The sequence below is a fragment of the Ogataea parapolymorpha genome, chromosome VI, assembly GCF_000187245.1.
Source record: "Ogataea parapolymorpha DL-1 chromosome VI, whole genome shotgun sequence".
In the NCBI taxonomy this organism is placed as follows: domain Eukaryota; kingdom Fungi; phylum Ascomycota; class Pichiomycetes; order Pichiales; family Pichiaceae; genus Ogataea; species Ogataea parapolymorpha.
In genome coordinates this window covers 735341-753249 of record NC_027861.1, presented here as the reverse complement: position 1 = coordinate 753249, position 17909 = coordinate 735341, and the positions used below count along the sequence as shown (strand labels likewise).

Sequence of the window (17909 nt, the reverse complement as noted above, 5' to 3'; positions counted from 1 at the left end):
CGGATTTTTAAAAAATTAGGAAATTTGATTTTACCTAATCTCCAGATTTACTACTAATACCTGGTATGTCAATCCTAATTACATACAAGACCCATATACAAGAAATGCAATAACGTTAAACAACTTCGCTAATGATAGCGGCGGCTTCTCTGTATGTAGCCAGTAGTTTTTCGCATTTCTCTCTCTCCTGGCTCAAATTCTCATCCTCATAAAGCAGCTCGTCGAAAAGCTCTTCACGGTACAGCTTTTGCACAAGAGTGTTCTGAACGCTCTCCTTTGAAAAGTTGACCAGCAAGCACATGATAGCTTTAGGAACTTGGTCCTGGATCATCTCTCGCACAATACTGAAGTAGGAGATGATCAGCCTGCGGATCAGCTCGCATTCAAGCTCTTCTCTTTCAGAAAGCTCTTCCTCCTCCTTCATGTTCAGATGTTCCATTTTCTTCTCTATAGGAGACTGCGAAGGTATGTTGAATTGCAGACCGTCGGGTTCACTTGGGAATTGGGATGGTTGGGGCTGGCTTGGCGGAGAGGACGAATTCTGGGATTGATCTTTGCCGAAGAAGAAGTTCAAGAAGAGCTCCTTATCGCCGCTTGTGGATGTGTTAGAAGATTTCCTTTCCAACTCTCTCAACTCCTCAGCCCTGGAACCAGCATCTGAAACTTTGTGCGATGACGTGCCATTCTCAAGAGGCACCGAACCGTTTGGCGACCTGGCATGGTCTTTACTCTTTTGTTTCTGTTTCTGTTTCTGTCTCTCTTCCACAACACTTGACATAGCAGCTGCTGCCCCCACAAAATTTGGATGGTTCGTGTTGATGTAAGCTCTGTGAATCTCTATCAGGCTTTCAACGTACTTTGTGGTAGGGCCCAACCGTTCTCTCAGCAATTCAGATACCGTCTCAATCAATTTTGTCTGTAGCTTTGGGTATCTGCTAAGCTCCTGAGAACCACAGTTGTGGCATATCTTCATGAGCTCCTCATACACAAGTTCCACACATCTGTGGGAGGGACTCTCGAGGAGTTTGATTTGTGGCTTCACCAGAAGGTCGAAAGCCAGCTCAGGAACAAACAATGAGGGTCTAGGGCCGGTTGAGTTTCTGATTGCAGTTCTTATGTCTTGAACCGGTAGGTTTGACACAGGGTTGATTGATAAAAGGGAATTCCCAAAGACTTCGTTGTAGATGTAATAGATTCTTGCACCCCCACAAAGCTCCTTGGTACTGATTTCGCTCGAGTTACCCTCAATGGAGCTTATGAAGTTGTTCGCAAACTTGTTCATCAGCATCAAAATGAGAGAGCCTCTGTTTTGTTTCGAGACTATATTGAGATCACCATAAGAAGCCAACTCCTGCTCCGTCTGGCCCATCAAAGTATTGAGTTTCGCTTTGATATCCGGTAGTCTCTCCCTGATATGATGCATCAACGTTTTATTCAGGGTTTTGGCCAAAAATGCGGTACCACATCTACCTGCAATATTTTTGTAGGCAGGATGTGACCGGAAGAACTCCTCTTCAGCTCTCAGGCTTTCCTCCAAAGATTTATTCACAGATATATCTTGCTGCGACCGATTAACCACACCAATGAAACCAAGCTTCAGAGGATAAACCTTGCCCGTCAAAATGTCAAGAGCGTTTGTGCCATGGTCCATCAGGTCAAGTTTCGAGAGAATACCGATGGTTCTCTTCCCGAGAGGGTCGACCTGTCTGGCGAGCTTCAATGATTCGGAATTCACTAGATCCACGTTGGCTGGAGAAACAGCTAAAATGATCGAGTTCGGCTTGGAAATGTACTCCAGAATAAGGTTCTTAATCTGTTTTTCGATGTCGGTTGGCTGGTCGCCAATAGGAATCTTGGTAAGACCCGGCAGATCGACCATGGTCAAATTGAGGACCTTTGGGGAATAAATCTTCAAGTTGATCGGTATTCTACTGATTCCTTTGTTTTTTCCCGCAATTCTAGACGTTTCGTTTTCAATCTCCTTTCTGATGTTGTTGAAGTTGTAAAATCTCTTACCAGGCAGATGCAAGAATTCTCCCCATTCAGCAGGTTCGACCTGACTGGCGCCTGCATTTCTAAGATGATCCTCTAAAGTGACTTCCGAATGATCTTGGTCTGCCTCAAAATCCGATTTATGCACCAAAGGGTCGTCCTCTTTAATATTGATCAACTGCAAAATTAAGGGCCGTCTGGTCACAATTCCGGTACCTCTAGGAAGGAAATCTTTGCCGACGATGTTCTCCAAAACGGAAGATTTACCAGCCGACTGAGATCCAATGACTGTTAAGATGGGCAGGTCCAAATCGGTCAAGTTGGTGTTAGTCACAATGTCCTGCAACTTGTTGACAGTGGGAATAAGGTCTTGCAATGCCGACATGATGCCAAATGTTACCAGTTCACACAGAGATGCTATCAATCGAAATCCTTAACGTTTGGGTATATGGGAAGCTGGCCAGTTGCTGATCAAATCTATGAGATCCACAGAAACGCGTAAATTGCTGGTATTTGATTCACAACTGGAAAATAAAGTATTGACAGAGGGCCAATCGAAAAAGAATTCGAGAGGGTAATAATTTTTTTAGACTACTTACATCATGACAATTGCTGTGTCGTAGATTTCTTCCTCTTCACCAGCATCCCCAGATCTGTTACAGGCCGTTTGTTGGACTCTGGAATAGACGAGGAAGCCACTCTGTCTTGTCTTCCTGTCATTTCTTGCAATTCAACACCGTATTCTAGCACTCTATCGTATATGGCTTCCACCTCAGAGGAATCACTGTAATCAGACTCTGTGAACACTTTTCTGGCATTTTCAAAATCTTTACCTTTTAGCATACTAAGAGGCCCCGGTGCAGACTCGTTGCAGGTCCCTGTGACTCCAATTAACCCAACGATGCGACCGAGTCTGAACTCCTGTCTAAAAGCCAGCTCTGTCCAAAACTGACTTAGTGACACTCTTTTTGCGCGGTTTTCGACAACCAAGTGTTCCAAGAATCTTCCCTTTGGATCATCAGGAAGAAGCGGAATGTTATAGACGGCCAGATCGTGAGCTTTTTCCGGTCTGTAGTAAATGCTACCAATTTTCCAGTCGTTTTCGGGGAAATACCTGCTGATCTGGCGAGGCTCCGAATTGAGGATATCAACGTATTTCTGCGCACTCTTAAAAGACTTGTTGACGCTCAAATTGATCGATTTCAACCACCATTTGAGCAATCCGCCATCATCTAATATATGCTTGCCATCATTTTTATTTGAGTTAGGGAACAAGTACTGACTTTCCGCCCGCGTGAATAGCACCAGGTCTGTTTGAAAATCGGAATTGGTGAGTGAAAGAAAGCGAGAGGGCACTCGGTAGGCTTTTGATTCAACAATTTGAGGCACTCCGTAGTCTTTGTCTCCTTTGGCTCGTTCGATTAAAATATGCAAGGCTCTCTGAACTGGTGAGGTAAATGGAGGGTGAGGCTTGAGCACAGTTTTATACGTATGCTTCACTCTAAGATCTCTTAGGTACTGAGTGACTGGATATTCAAATAGCCATTCCAGAATTCTTTGTACCACTTTCCCGACTTTCACCTTGGTCAGTCCTGTCGTGTCCACCTTTGAGACATATATTGTGCGCTTCAATGTCTCTGCAATTGTCAAGTATACGTACACCTCTGTTGCAAGCACTGGAGTTTGGTTGTGGAAAAGAACGATAAAATGAATTATCTTCACGGTGTGTGGACGCTCAGACTGATACACAACTGGCTTGCTGAGCTTTGGAATACTTTGCAGGTTTGCAAGAGCAAAATGCTCGTCTTTTGGCAGTACATCTTCAAGAGACTCTGCCAACGAGGTCATATCGAAATCATCAATACTTGATTATTATCTAGATATTTTTTTCGCGTCGTACCGACGCGTCGACGCTATGCATCTATATACTCGTGAGGATAGAAGATTAGTCGTTCGATTCCATCCTTTGTTAGCACCACCAGACGAATCACACCACCAGAGGATCCATCCCATCTGATGGCTTGCGAGAGTGACGTCTTGACAAATGATACCGTCTCATCTTTAGTCATGTCTTGCTTGAAATTCTTCTTGCAATAACCGTAGATGAAGGCCGAACCAGAACCAGCAATTGCGTACTCGTGCTTGTGTAGCGACCCTCCTAGTGGAATACTGTAAACCTGACCACCGTTTTTCTCATCGTAGCCTGCACAAATGATACCTGCAGTAAGCATCTCTTTATTTGCGTAACACAGTTCTTGGAACAGCGAGGCGGCGATCTTGGTTGTTGGAGGTCTTCCGTTATTTGCCTTGTACATCTCCAAGTGATATTTCACTATATCCGCGACTGCCTGAGTATCTGCTGCCGATCCAGACCGACAGCACCATATCTTATCGTGAATCTGTGTCAATTTGTCTGTCACTCTGTTGGCAATGTAAGAACCCGTGGTGGTTCTACTGTCTGCACCCAAAATAACACCGTCTTTGAACTTCACTGCCATAATTGAGGTACCAAGGCTAACCTCGCCCTTCTTCAATTGTCCCACATCAACAGAGATGGAGTCCATATTGTATAATTGAAAGTATTTTTTTCGCCACTGAATAAGTATCAGTTTGGTGCAGAGATGGCCAAAACAAAATCAAGCTCCAAAAATTTTCATCTCTACAATTTATCGATAATGACCGTGCCAGCATTCGATTTTTCCAAGCTTTCGTCTCCAAATGATGCCTGGGGACCTTCCAGTGTGATTCCAGATAGCTTACAGTTCAGTGGTGTTCCGTACGCTCCTTTCTCCAAGGCCGACAGACTGGGAAAGGCTGCTGACTGGCAACAGTCGAAGGAAGACGAGCTGAAACAGCAGCAGTTGAAAAACCAAAATCAAAAGCGCAAGGATCACTATCATGCCTATGGTGCTTCCGCTGCCAAGCTTTTTGGTGCTGAAGAAGAAGAGGAAGAGTTCAGCGTGGTGGACAACAGCAACGCCATTCCTGCCAATCAACAGACCGTTCTGCGGGGCAGAAACAGGGTCGCCAATCAGAAGCCAGGAGGAAAACCAGGCAATGTCGCCAGAAACCAGCCTTCTCGTCCTCAACAGGGTCATCCGAATGCCAACATGAATCCTAATTATAGAAACTTCAACAACAGATACAAGAAGGACGACAAGGTCAGAGAACCATCTCTCAAAGTGAACACCAAATGGCACTCAGTGTCCGAAATTGAGTTCAACAAGCTCACCAAACTGAATCTGGAAGTCGGCGAAGGTACAGATCTAGAGTCTTACGGAAGCGTCCACGGCTATGTGAAGAAATTCGAATCTTTCAAGCAACAGGCATTGAGTGTTGTCGACAAAGTGATTTTGAATCCAACCACATCAGAAGACCCTGTGATCCAAAAATTGGCCAGCGATAAAAAGGCTTCTGTTTTCGTGACGGATTCGATTCTTTCTCAGCTGATGTGTGCTGCCAGATCAAGTTACTCTTGGGATATCAAGGTGACCAAGAGAGACGGAATCATTTATTTTGACAAGAGAGAAAACACCGATAGATTAGAGGTGGATGAAAACAGCTACAATGCCCCTATCGATCTCCCTGACTCGGATGTGAACAGCGCCTCAAACTTGTCTTTGGAAGCGACTTTCATCAACAACAACTTCTTGGCCAATTCTTTGGACTCTTCCGTGCAAGAGTTTGAACACCCTGAGAACCCATTCGTGTCCAAGGCTACTAGCGAGTCGCTGCTGAACAAGGGTTACAAGTACAGGAGGTTCTTGCTTCCTTCTGTCAGTGACAACTCGCGAGAACTCGACATCATTGTGAGAACCGAGATCGACGCCTACTCCAGGGAGCAGAACAAGTATCTCTCTATCAATGCATTGAACCAATACGCTCCGTCGCCATCCAACGACTGGAAGAATAGACTCAGTGGATCCAGAGGTGTTATCTTTGCTGAGGAAATTAAAAAGAACAACAACAAAATTGCCAGATGGACCACAAAGTCTCTACTGGCTGGAATCGACAGCATGAAAATTGGTTTTGTGTCCAGAGCAAACCCAAAAGACAATACCAAGCACATCGTGGCGGGTGCTTTGACTTTCCACCCATCTGGTCTCAGTGCCCAAATAAACCTGTCTCTTGGAAACGGCTGGGCTATTGTTAGATCCATCTTGGACATCATTGAAGCCGACGGAGGAAAGAGTGACTACACCTTCATCATCCTTAAGGATCCAAATGCTCCTAAAATTACGATTTACAAGGTTACAGAGTAAGTAATAAATCTAATTATATTTCGTCGCGTTGTATAAATACGTTGTCCTCGTCCAGATATGTTCGCTCGGCGCGGGCCCGGCGCGTCGGAGTCGAGATGTCTCCTTTTTCCGGCGATCTCTGTTTGACCTGGCGATACTGGCTGCGGCGCTGCTCGAGGTACATTCTTCTAACCCGTTCCGTAGCAGGAATTGAATTTGTCCGTGCAACAGCAGGGGTGCGCAGCCACCGTCCGGGCGTTCCAAAAGCAACACCCGGCGTCTCTGGAACAGTTCCATTAAAACGTCTGCGTTGGGCCAGCGGAGATAATGACGATACTTCATTTGTGTCCACAAAAACGTCCTCTCTATTCTTTTTCTTTTCTTCGTAGCTGAACCTCCACATATCAAAAAATACTCTCTTTTTATTCCGAGACCATCTCTCTTTGAAGCGGTCGGCATTTCGCAGGTCATTCTGGATTTTGATCGCTTTGAGCGACATTTGAGATACAATGTGAGAAAGGAGGTCGACATTGCTCACCTCCAGATGGTGATCGCATATTTCGTTCAGTTCCAAAATTCTATCATAAGCACGGAGCCATTTGTTGAACATTTTTGTTTCCAAAGACAACGTCCTGAAACTTTCCGCATCTTGGCCATCTCGATAATAATCTTCCCATTTTTGCTTCCAGAGCTTGAACGTTCTCGCTTCGGAATGTGACGTTTCGTAGTCTGCGAGTTTGACTTGCAAATTCTTGTTCGTTTCTTGAGTCCTTTCGAATGCTTTAATCCAAGCTACCATAGTTGTGGAGAGGAGTTTCCTCTTGTGTTGTTCATCGTGTTCTAATCGCCACTCCTCAGCTCGCACTAGTGAATCACGGGATTGGGCCAGCTTCGAAAACCAAAAGCTTAAAAATGCTTTTTTCGTGAATATCAAATGAAGTTTCTCGGCCTTCTGGCGTTGTTTGATTCGTCCGACAGCCGACGAATGCCAACTCTCAAACGTCTTTTTTGTCAACGTGTCAGCTACACCTTGCAAAAATACATCTTCCCGCGTGCGCAATCGCCATGTTTGCATGTACTTTTTCAAGATTATCGCCTCTTGTTGGCGATACACCTTAGATTCCTGAAGGACCAGCTTCCAATGACTCAAGACTCTTTGTAGTAAGGCCTGTCTTCTAAAATCGTCTGCAACAGAAAGCAGTCGCTGTGCTCTATTCCACTTATTGAAGAACTTCTCCAAGAGATCGGCATTTCGTTTTTGAGCATACTGTTTGTAAACTTTCTGGTGACGATGAAATTGCTTCCAATTCTCGAAAATCCAATGCACCAGGTGTCGATTGTTATTCCTGTATACCTCCTCTTCCAGGACATGAAGATTGTATGCCATTACCCATCCATGGAAATAATTAGCCTGGATAAATCGGTCTTCATAATATTGCAACCTTTTTGCTTTATCTATTCCTGGAGCTGATTCACTGTGCCAGACATTGAAATAATGCGACTTGAGAAGCATATCTCTAGCTTGGTCAGCTCTCCATATGAGCTGACGATGGTTTCTGAGCTTTTGATGCCATCTGGCTAGCATCAGTTGAAGCGTCATTTTGTCATTAATTTCCGAGAGCTTTGATGTACGAGCCAGTGAAGCCGTCCTCCAAAGCCTGAAGAATTTTCTCTTGAGCAAGTAAGACTCCTTGCCGTCGGGACGTGCGCACTCTTTGAAACGCTCGGTTTTCTGCTTCCATTTGAAAAACGTCTTGGAAACAGCGAGTAAATCCGCTTTATGTTGGGTTTCTGTTCTTCTTTCCACTTTCTGGACCCATTTTTGAACTTGGTTCTTGAGGAGCCTTGTGTTTCGGAACTTAACTGCATCTTGATTCTTGACCAGATAGAGTTGGCTCTTGTCGTACCATCTTTTCAGAAATGTTGAGGTGACCGATTTTTTCCAAATGTTTAAGAGCTCGCGGTCTGTTCGCACGTACGTCATTGAATCAAACCAGAGTCTTAGATATTTGCTTTTGAGCTCAACTTCGTCTTTCACACACACCAGAGCATATCGCATAGCCGGAGTCGGTAACAGCTGTCCACGAAATGAGAACGTCCTTGAACTCGGAATGAGAGACAAAGCCAACAGATCTTCTACGAAAGAGTCGGGTGTGATTTCTTTGTTGCTCCATTTGAGAGTGGCCCGTTTGACATCTTGGTAGTACATATCCTCGCTTAAACTCTTTCCGTCTTCCTTCAACAAATCAATGTATTTCTCAAATATACGCGGAAACCACCTCACAGACAAAGGCGCTTGTTCGTGTTCCAAATATCTTGCTAGCAGTCGATCTAGCAAGCTCAAAATCTGTGTAATATCTTTATCATCCGTACCACGTTGATCATCATGCATCAATTGTCGTATTATAGGTTTCAAAATGGGAATGATTGGGTAAAGCGAGAGATAGTCGTCAATTTTCTGTTCGAGAATATCTCGTTTCTGTGCGTTGCGAAGAGGATATTTGATGATATTGAAGATGCGCAAATGAAATTCACTGACCAGCTGCAGATCATATATCACCTTAATACGATTGATGCTCATAAAGGTGTCCACCGTCAGTTTTGCTGCTTTTTGAATTTTTGAAGGTGCTAGCGCTCCAGAGGGGAGGGATGCCGTCAGCATCAACAAGCTCTGCTTATAGCATGTGTTAAACGACTCATTGTTTGTTTCGAACATGAGTGGGACCAGCGATTCTTCTTCCTTCATCAGGTCACTATTAGTGTCCTCCAATAGCTGTCCAGCTTTTCTATGGTAATATAGTTCATACTCGTAAGCTTGCGACACATAGTCCATCAGACGTGACTTTGTGGAGAGATTTGACACGACGCTTTCCAAATCAAATAAAACCAGCCTTATCTTGTTTATCATGCTCAATTCCTGTGTGATGTTGGGTTGCAAATGAGGTCCTGTCTCTTCTTCGATGGAGCGTATCAGTGATTTGGTTAAAAGCACATCGCCGACAGCATTTTGCACTGAAAATTCGGTGTGATGGTCATTGCCGCTCAAACAATGGAAGCTCGCTCGTCCAAGATGCGATCGTATCTCCAAACTCAAATTGGTGTATTGTAGCTGATCAAACAGGTGTTCATCGATTCCCAAGATTACCTGCCAGAGAATACGAATTTCTCTTAATTTCCTTGCATCCACATCGGAGCTAGAACCAAGCTCATTCAAAGCACGAACAAGATCCAGCAGATCGTTTAGATCGTGCACATTCGGCTCATGTGCCATGCGTTCTATCATATATTATTAAATGATCATGAACAAAGCGCGTTCAATTATTTATTATTATTTTTTTCCTTGGAGAAATCAAACGGCTGGAACTTTTCCCGAAAAACATCCTTTTGAGACGCTTCCTCCAGCAGAGTCTCTCTGCATTTATCCCAAATAACTCTGCGTCCTAATTTCATTAGAAACGCCAGAACTCTACGCGGGAACTGAAGATCAACGTTATCTTCTATCAGCTCAAAGACGTACTTGGTCTCAGAATCTGGACCAACTATGCGAATTTGCATATAATCCCCGTTGTTGATTAGTTGGGAAAGCTTCTCACTTTCCATGTCCTTGGTGTAAACCAGGTTGGAGCCATACTTTTTCTGATTATATGCGATCTGTTTTTTCATTTGTGTCTCAAAATGTTCCTCAAGTTTTGCTTCCAAGGGAACGAATTGAATGTGATGATGAATGGCATTTGCTCTAGAAATTTCCCAAAATACCACTTTGTAGTCGCCAAGAGATGTGAACATAGAGACGACGGACTTTTGGTACTGTTCAATCTCCTTGAATAATTTAGTTTCCTCAACTTTCTTATCAGGCTCTTCGGCATCTCTATATTTACTGAATGTGGGATAGTGACCAATTGGGATGATTAAGCCATGGCCTGAGAATCCTAATTTGTCTCTTGTAGTTAAGGGTCCCTTAGCAACAGTCATGTATGAATAGTCCGCGATAGAAATGATCATATGTAGTTCAGCTTTAGCATTGGAGACACAGAAAAAGCAATTCTCGGGCGCAACGTTTTTCTTCTCTCGCTTCACCCTCACCTCAGGGCCTTCAAGCTTCCTCTTACGACTCTCAATTTCAACAGGAGCTTCTTTTTGCTGTATTTGAGGCTTCTCGCCAAATTTCGAGACACCTTCTTTATCCATTAAAGGATCGAGGTTCAAGTTAAAAGCATAGTACCACTTATCTTGAGTCCCTTGTTGTCCTAGACTAATGAATCTTGTAACACGGTCATCATCCCATTTGAACGGTAATCGCTCGAAAAATCTGCCATTGTTAGAGCCGACGCAGAACCAGTATCGAGGGCGAGTCCATTCGAGCAGATCATTCAATCTCGAATCTCCCACCAAAGACAATTTCTCTTCTTTGGCAATAGTGGTTGGCCATTGGTAGGTTACAAGGATGTCCAGGAACTGGTTTGCAAATACCTTCTCCATATCAGATTCGATATCATCCAATTTACCAGAAACATAGCCAACACGAATACCGCTAGCTAATCGAAGAATTCCGCATTGTTTCATGAATTTGAGTTTGGACTTTTCGCTGCCTTCATATTTTCTGACTCCTTCGAAATGGAAAATCGACGCAACAGGCTCATCTAGCTCTTCAGGGAGAGAACCATCTTCGGTTATCACATCTCCAAGAAAAAAAATTCCATCAAACGGTCCGTGTTTTTTATGCAGATTGTTCGATATCCTCACTGCTTTTGAAATTTCCGTTGGAGATGGATTTATAGCGAGTCTAGAGGTCAGAACCTATCGTTTGGGTACTTACATTTTGACTGAATTCATCAAATATTACAGAATTAGTCCCTTGATATTAATTTAGACTGAAAAAAAAAATAATAAAAAAACGGTATCTTAGATTTGTGGGGCCTACAACAACTGATTGTAACAGAAACTCCAAATAATATTTTTCCTATTTATTTTCTTGCGATCAGTACAGTGTTCCAAATGGCTCACTGTATCCGTGATAATCCCTAAAGCTATTCTGAGCATTAAGTAATAGCGGTGACAAAATGTTATTAGGGTTCAGATTTGGATTTCCCTTGTGCTTGAAAGTGAAGCCCACAAAGCTCTTTTGATCGGTCTTCACGCTGTTATGACTCAATTTCTCATCGTTAGCACGCTTGGCCATAACCTCTTTATATTTTGCCATATCGTTTTCATTAGTGAAATCATCAAAGTATCCAGCGTCCTCTTCATCGTCCAACTGAGGTGTGAATGGTGGCACACGATCCCTCAATGATTCCCATTTGACTTCAGCGAAATACGGCATAGACATGATTTGTTTGAAAGAGCGCAATCTCTCATTGGGAGATGCAATAAGACGAGTGATCAATTGCCAGGTGCGGTCACTGAAAACGTATCTGCCGTCTTCGTATCTCGGTCTTTTGAGACAGTCTTTCCATCTCTTCAAATTGCTATACGTCTCATCTGAAGAGCTTCCTGAGAATGGGGTATATCCAACAATAGCCTCGAACAACATACATCCCAGGGACCAATAATCAATGGTGTAATCGTACGACTTACCTTCGAGCACCTCGAGGGCCATGTAATCAGGGGAGCCAACAATCGAGTGTGCAAAGTGGATCTCGTTATTCCTCAAGGACTTGTACATCTGCTGTCTTTCTTTGACCGTGTGCTCCTTTGGCTTGTACTCAAGATTCTTCACTTGACTGAGCCGGAGTTTCATACTCTCAATTCTATCCGTTGAGACAGATCCAGCAGCCAAACCAAAATCGGTCAGCTTGACATGGCCCTTGGAGTCAATTAGAAAGTTTTCTGGCTTGAGGTCTCTATGCGTGTATCCAAGCTCATGAAGAGAATTGACCGCAGCAAACATCTCGCTGATGTAAAATCTTGCGTGCTGTGGAATCAAATATCCAGCGTTGTTCAGTAAAGTACGGAAATCTCCTCCTGGAACAAACTCCATGGCCAAGTACACACTCTCAGCATCCTGGAATGCATAATAGAGCTTCACGAGCCATTCCGAGCGGGTGTTGGTCAAGATGTCTCTCTCGGTCAGAACATGTCTGGTTTCATCGGTTTTAGTGAGAAGCTTTTTACTCAAAACCTTTAGAGCACAAATCTCCTTAGTATCCTTCTTCCTTGCGAGGAAAACCTGTCCATATCCTCCCTGTCCAACTTGCGTGATGATGTTGAAATCTTTGTGTTTAGGCTTGATTCTTCTTTTTCTCAGATATGCTCGCTCTTTGCCAACATAATTCTTCCACTGTTGCGCTCTTTCCGAGGGTGGAAGCATTTGCAATGCCTCTTCGACCTGGCTCAATCGGTGTCTTCTATTGATGACATAGTCAAACATGTCGCAATAGTAGTCCAAAAAATACATCTGTGAGACAGTCACCAGTCTCTTTGTCTGTGCACTGTTCGCCTTGATATAGAAGTCTCTGTTCAGTCTTGGAGTCTGGGTGACTTGCATTTGAGTAACCGCAGAACGTGGTGTTCCGTACATTGGCAACGGTGGATGAACATTGTTTCTACTAGGAGTGGCAGGCGGGGTGTTCTCCTTATTGTACTGCACCCGCTGTACCCCTTGAGGATCAAAGCTTCTGTTTGGAGAGCTGGAAGTCGACATGTAAGAAACGTAGGAAGTATCCGCTGCGCCGTGCTGGTTTATAGTGGTAGGAGACCCAAAATTCAGGCTCTCCACGTCCCGCGAAAGGTCCTCCACATAGCTGTTGTCAGCCTTGGGAGTTCTGTTAAAAATGCCGCCAATCAGTGTCATTGACGGAAAAGCAAATACTTGGAACGATCAAAACCTCAAACAGGACCTATTTACGCATTTTTAAATATTAAATGTTTACAGTTATCCCAATTAGGATTTTGTCGAGCGATCTAAAATTCGTGGCGCACGCGGTGGCACAGCACGTGCTCAGGTGGCTCCGGGAAGCGTTTTCTGTAGCTTGGTCCTACCGTGGCCAGTATCTTCTGGCAACTCCAATTGTCGCTTGCGGGCTATTTTTTCGTCGTCAAGTAGCTGTGCAACTTTGCTCGTAGCTACCGACTTGTTCCCCGAAAACTTCTCGAGTTTGGAAGCAGCTGCTTTGGACAGCTGAGGCCGGCTTCTACTGGCAATAGCCCGCGCCGAAAGCTTTCCAATCATACCCATTCCGACCTCCTCACCAAAAGCGTCGTATTTCGTTTCTTCCTGTTCACCAAATGCCATCCTATTCTGTGCTTTTTCCAGCTCAGACATTTCCATCTTTTCTTTCTGTTTGCGGAACCTACGACCAGCCCGCTTCTTAGACTTTTGATCCACTGGCTTGGGTAGTGGTTTAATTGGCTGCGCATCTGGTGGACTAGCCAGCTTGTCCAGATGCTCACTGAGTTGTTGTCTCGTCTGCAGTCCAAACGAGTCGTCGGAAACGGATTTTCGCGCATTTGAGTAGTCAACCCTAGCGGCTAGAATTAGCTTTCCCGCAACCATGCGCACAGCCTTCACTCGGAGATCCTCCGAGACCGACTGTACAAGGTCGCAGTAATACAGGTATCCCTTATTTCGCGTACCTGCTGTACCCTTCATGAATGAGGATCTGTTGGCTCCCATAGACGGTATATTACATGATGGAACTTTGCAAAGGCCCTCCAGTCCGTACACTGATAGAAATTGCGCGGCCACTGTGGGGCCCACCAGAGCAGTCACATTTGGAGCTATACTTTTGGCTCTGCGAGAAACGTGGTTTTTGATTTCTGTTCTGGCAGCCTCCAGTTCGAGAAGAAGGTCGCAGGCGTCTGATATGAGTTTCAAATGGTGCTGGTCGAGATGATGGCTATGGCTAGATTGTCTTAGAACAGATGCAGAGACCGTGAGTCCGAGAATCTCATCTTTACGGAGATATTGCTCAAAGAGTTCTGGAGCATCAATAAGTTTCGACGGGTTTCCTAAAATAATCCTCACTGTGCGAGCATAATTGTACGGATTTCGTAGTAAATCATCGAGTTCTGGCCAAACTGGCTTGTAATGGACGGTGATGAAGGAATATATTTTGCCGATCTCTTCGTTCAGATCGTCCAATAGATCGTTGGCATTCTGTAGGAGGCTGTCCTCCGTTTTTGAGTCTTGTTTCTCGTAGTATCGCAACTTTTCCACAAACTCGTTAACTCTTGGTAATATATGAGAGTATTTCCTTATATCTGTGATAAGACTCAGATCTGGAACCGATATCAGCTGCTGAAAAGAAGGCTGCTGATCGTCAGCATCCTGGAGCTCAATATCAGACTCTTGGCCCTCTTCCTCACTTGAATAGCCCGCCAGGAGACTATCAGCAAGACCCATCTAGAAGATAATCTTATACAAAGGACCGGGTAAGTAACTTTTTTTTTTCCTTCTTCGTTGATAATTGAATCTAAAATCTTTTGACTCTTCTTGATTGTCAATAGTTTATGCTATTGAGCAGGTATACAGCCAGAATTAGTGCTTGTATACGAGGAAATTTGAACATATCAAGAACCTTTTCCATATCCAGAATGAGTGAAGGACAAGCAGCACCACAGGATCCACCTAAATCGGCCAAGGAGCTAGAGAAGGAAAGAAAGAAGGCCGAGAAAATGGCCAAGTTCCTTGCTAAGCAGGCCAAGCAACAGGAACTCGCAAAGAATGCCGCCAAAAACCAGGAGAAAAAGAAGAAGGAAACAAAGAAGGAGGCAGAGCCAACTCCTGAGTTTGTAGACAAGACTCTTCCTGGAGAAAAGAAGATATTGGTCAGTTTGGAAGACAAGTCGTTTTCTGCTTATAACCCAAAGGCTGTCGAGTCGTCTTGGTACCAATGGTGGATTAAGCAAGGATATTTTGAGCCAGAATTCACCGAGGACGGCGATATCAAGCCAGAAGGCTTATTCTGTATTCCTGCTCCTCCACCAAACGTCACGGGTGCTCTGCACATCGGCCATGCCTTGACTGTTGCCATCCAGGACTCGCTGATTAGATACAATAGAATGAAGGGCAAGACCGTGCTATTTTTGCCAGGTTTCGACCATGCCGGTATTGCTACTCAATCCGTTGTGGAGAAGAACTTGTGGGCCAAAGAAAAGATAACTAGACACGATTTGGGCCGTGAAGCCTTTGTGGAGAAAGTGTGGGACTGGAAGGAAATCTACCATAAGAAAATCAAGTCTCAATTCCAAATGATGGGTGCTTCGTACGACTGGACTAGAGAAGCCTTCACTCTCAGTCCAGAGCTTTCGGAGGCAGTTACCGAGACTTTTGTCAGACTGCACGAAGAGGGAACCATTTACCGTGACTTGAGACTGGTCAACTGGTCTGTTCAGCTCAGCACTGCTTTGTCTAATTTGGAAGTTGACAACAAGGTTGTTCCTCCTAGAAGCCTGCTCTCTGTGCCAGGTTACGAGAACAAAGTCGAGTTTGGTGTTCTGACGTCTTTTGCTTACCCTGTCGTTGATTCCGACGAGAAAGTTGTCGTTGCTACCACGCGTCCAGAGACCATCTTTGGTGACACGGCTGTTGCTGTCCATCCAAATGACCCTAGATACACCCATTTACACGGGAAGTACGTCCAACATCCATTCCTCGACAGAAAGCTGCCGATAATTACCGATGCAGAGGCTGTGGACATGGAGTTTGGTACTGGTGCTGTGAAAATCACTCCTGGCCACGATCTGAACGATTACAACACAGGTAAAAGAAACAACCTTGAATTCATCAACATCTACACTGATGACGGCAAGCTGAACTCCAACTGTGGTGAGTGGGAAGGTATCAAAAGATTTGATGCTAGACCACTGGTCATTGAGAAGTTGAAGGAAAAGGGTCTTTACGTCGGCCAAGAGGACAACGAGATGACGTTGCCAATCTGCTCAAGATCCGGCGATATTATTGAACCTTACCTGAAGCCACAATGGTGGGTTGCCCAAAAGAAGATGGCCCAAGCGGCCATTGACGCTGTCAAGAGTGGAGAAATCAAGATTGCTCCGAAGAGCTCCGAGGCAGAATTCTTCAGATGGCTAGAAAACATTCAAGATTGGTGTATTTCGAGACAGCTCTGGTGGGGCCACAGATGTCCAGTCTACTTTGCAAACATCGAAGGAGAAAACAATGATAGAAATGATGGAAAATATTGGTTCTCTGGCAGAAACGAAACAGAGGCCCGCGAAAAGGCAGAAAAAGCGTTCCCTGGCAAGAACTTCACTCTAGAACAGGATGAGGACGTTCTAGATACGTGGTTCTCGTCCGGACTGTGGCCGTTCTCCACATTGGGCTGGCCTCACAAGACCAAGGACATGGAGAAGTTCTATCCGATGTCCATGCTAGAGACTGGTTGGGATATTCTTTTCTTCTGGGTTTCGAGAATGATCATGCTTGGCATCAAGATGACCGGCACCGTTCCTTTCAAAGAGGTGTTCTGCCACTCGCTGGTTCGTGATGCACAGGGAAGAAAAATGAGTAAATCTCTGGGTAATGTGATTGACCCGACTGACGTGATCCACGGTATCAGCCTAGAAGACTTGCACAAACAGTTGCTAGCTGGTAACCTTGATTCCAGAGAAATCGAGAAAGCCAAGGCCGGCCAGAAGGAGTCGTATCCGAACGGTATTCCAGAGTGTGGTACTGATGCTTTGAGATTTGCTCTTTGTGCCTACACCACTGGTGGACGAGACATCAACCTGGATATTTTGAGAGTTGCAGGATACCGTAAATTCTGCAACAAGATTTTCCAAGCTACCAAGTTCGTGTTGATGCGACTGGGCGACGACTACACTCCTCCACCTACTGGTGCTCTTAATGGAGGCGAGGCTCTTGTCGAAAAATGGATTTTGCACAAGCTGTCCAAGTGTTCTGAGAAGGTGAACAAGGCTCTTGACGAGAGAGAGTTCTACGATGCCACACAGGCTATTTACAACTTCTGGTTGTACGATCTTTGTGACGTTTACATCGAGAACTCCAAGTTCTTAATTTTGGAAGGAACAGACTCTCAGAAGAAATCTGCTAGAGACACCTTATACACTTGTATCGACTCTGCTCTCAGACTTATCCACCCATTCATGCCATTTGTGACGGAAGAAATGTGGCAAAGACTTCCTAAGAGATCAACTGAGAAGAGCGAAACAATTGTGAAGGCCGCTTACCCAGAATACGTCGAGGAGTATGATAACCAGGAGGCCTACGAAGCTTACGAGTTGGTCTTGGAAATCACGAAGAACGCCAGATCGTTACTTTCTCAATTTAACATCACAAAGAACGCACAGGTCTTTGTTGAGGCTTCTAAGCCGGAATATGCTGCCATCGCCAGAGATCAGACCGACTCTATTGTGTCTTTGATCAAAGCTGTTGACGGCATCACTGTCGTGACGGATGTCAAGGACATTCCAGACGGATGTGCTCTTGCAGCTGTTGTTCCGGGATGTAACGTTCACTTGCTTGTGAAGGGAATGGTCGACTTGGACAAGGAAATCGAGAAAGTCGTCAAGAAGTTGAATAAAGCCAAGGGTGCTTTGAATAACCTAGAAAAAATGATTAATGCTCCTGACTACGAGAAGAAGGTTTCTAAGGAAGTCCAGGAGAAAAACAAGACGACTCGCTCTAACCAGTTGGCCGAGATTGAGGGTTTCGAGGCCACCATCAAGAACCTCGAGAGATTGAAGCTCTAAATATAT

The 17909-nt window shown here is 44.6% G+C and overlaps 9 protein-coding genes across 9 annotated transcripts; 2 read left to right on the top strand and 7 right to left on the bottom strand.

Annotated features, from left to right (window-relative positions):
• Window positions 1-115: 115 nt before the first annotated feature.
• Window positions 116-2377, bottom strand: HPODL_01543 (Dynamin-related protein DNM1; the record flags this gene model as incomplete). The annotated part of the gene is made up of 1 exon (XM_014078054.1): window positions 116-2377. One exon carries the CDS (start codon window positions 2375-2377, stop codon window positions 116-118), a length of 2262 nt encoding a protein of 753 aa, XP_013933529.1.
• A 215-nt stretch (window positions 2378-2592) lies between these two features.
• Window positions 2593-3840, bottom strand: HPODL_01542 (Histone acetyltransferase RTT109; the record flags this gene model as incomplete). The annotated part of the gene is made up of 1 exon (XM_014078053.1): window positions 2593-3840. One exon carries the CDS (start codon window positions 3838-3840, stop codon window positions 2593-2595), a length of 1248 nt encoding a protein of 415 aa, XP_013933528.1.
• Window positions 3841-3905: 65 nt separating this feature from the next.
• Window positions 3906-4556, bottom strand: HPODL_01541 (Proteasome subunit beta type-1; the record flags this gene model as incomplete). Its single annotated transcript, XM_014078052.1, has 1 exon — window positions 3906-4556. The coding sequence occupies one exon, from the start codon at window positions 4554-4556 to the stop codon at window positions 3906-3908; it is 651 nt and encodes a 216-aa protein (XP_013933527.1).
• A 111-nt stretch (window positions 4557-4667) lies between these two features.
• Window positions 4668-6254, top strand: HPODL_01540 (Eukaryotic translation initiation factor 3 subunit D; the record flags this gene model as incomplete). The annotated part of the gene is made up of 1 exon (XM_014078051.1): window positions 4668-6254. One exon carries the CDS (start codon window positions 4668-4670, stop codon window positions 6252-6254), a length of 1587 nt encoding a protein of 528 aa, XP_013933526.1.
• A 13-nt stretch (window positions 6255-6267) lies between these two features.
• Window positions 6268-9516, bottom strand: HPODL_01539 (Protein SFI1; the record flags this gene model as incomplete). Its single annotated transcript, XM_014078050.1, has 1 exon — window positions 6268-9516. One exon carries the CDS (start codon window positions 9514-9516, stop codon window positions 6268-6270), a length of 3249 nt encoding a protein of 1082 aa, XP_013933525.1.
• Window positions 9517-9551: 35 nt separating this feature from the next.
• HPODL_01538 (uncharacterized protein) lies at window positions 9552-11066 on the bottom strand (the record flags this gene model as incomplete). The annotated part of the gene is made up of 2 exons (XM_014078049.1): window positions 9552-11016; window positions 11050-11066. 2 exons carry the CDS (start codon window positions 11064-11066, stop codon window positions 9552-9554), a joined length of 1482 nt encoding a protein of 493 aa, XP_013933524.1.
• Window positions 11067-11211: 145 nt separating this feature from the next.
• HPODL_01537 (Cell cycle protein kinase DBF2) lies at window positions 11212-13023 on the bottom strand (the record flags this gene model as incomplete). The annotated part of the gene is made up of 1 exon (XM_014078048.1): window positions 11212-13023. One exon carries the CDS (start codon window positions 13021-13023, stop codon window positions 11212-11214), a length of 1812 nt encoding a protein of 603 aa, XP_013933523.1.
• Window positions 13024-13170: 147 nt separating this feature from the next.
• Window positions 13171-14574, bottom strand: HPODL_01536 (U4/U6 small nuclear ribonucleoprotein Prp31; the record flags this gene model as incomplete). Its single annotated transcript, XM_014078047.1, has 1 exon — window positions 13171-14574. One exon carries the CDS (start codon window positions 14572-14574, stop codon window positions 13171-13173), a length of 1404 nt encoding a protein of 467 aa, XP_013933522.1.
• Window positions 14575-14765: 191 nt separating this feature from the next.
• HPODL_01535 (Valine--tRNA ligase, mitochondrial) lies at window positions 14766-17903 on the top strand (the record flags this gene model as incomplete). The annotated part of the gene is made up of 1 exon (XM_014078046.1): window positions 14766-17903. The coding sequence occupies one exon, from the start codon at window positions 14766-14768 to the stop codon at window positions 17901-17903; it is 3138 nt and encodes a 1045-aa protein (XP_013933521.1).
• Window positions 17904-17909: the final 6 nt, after the last annotated feature.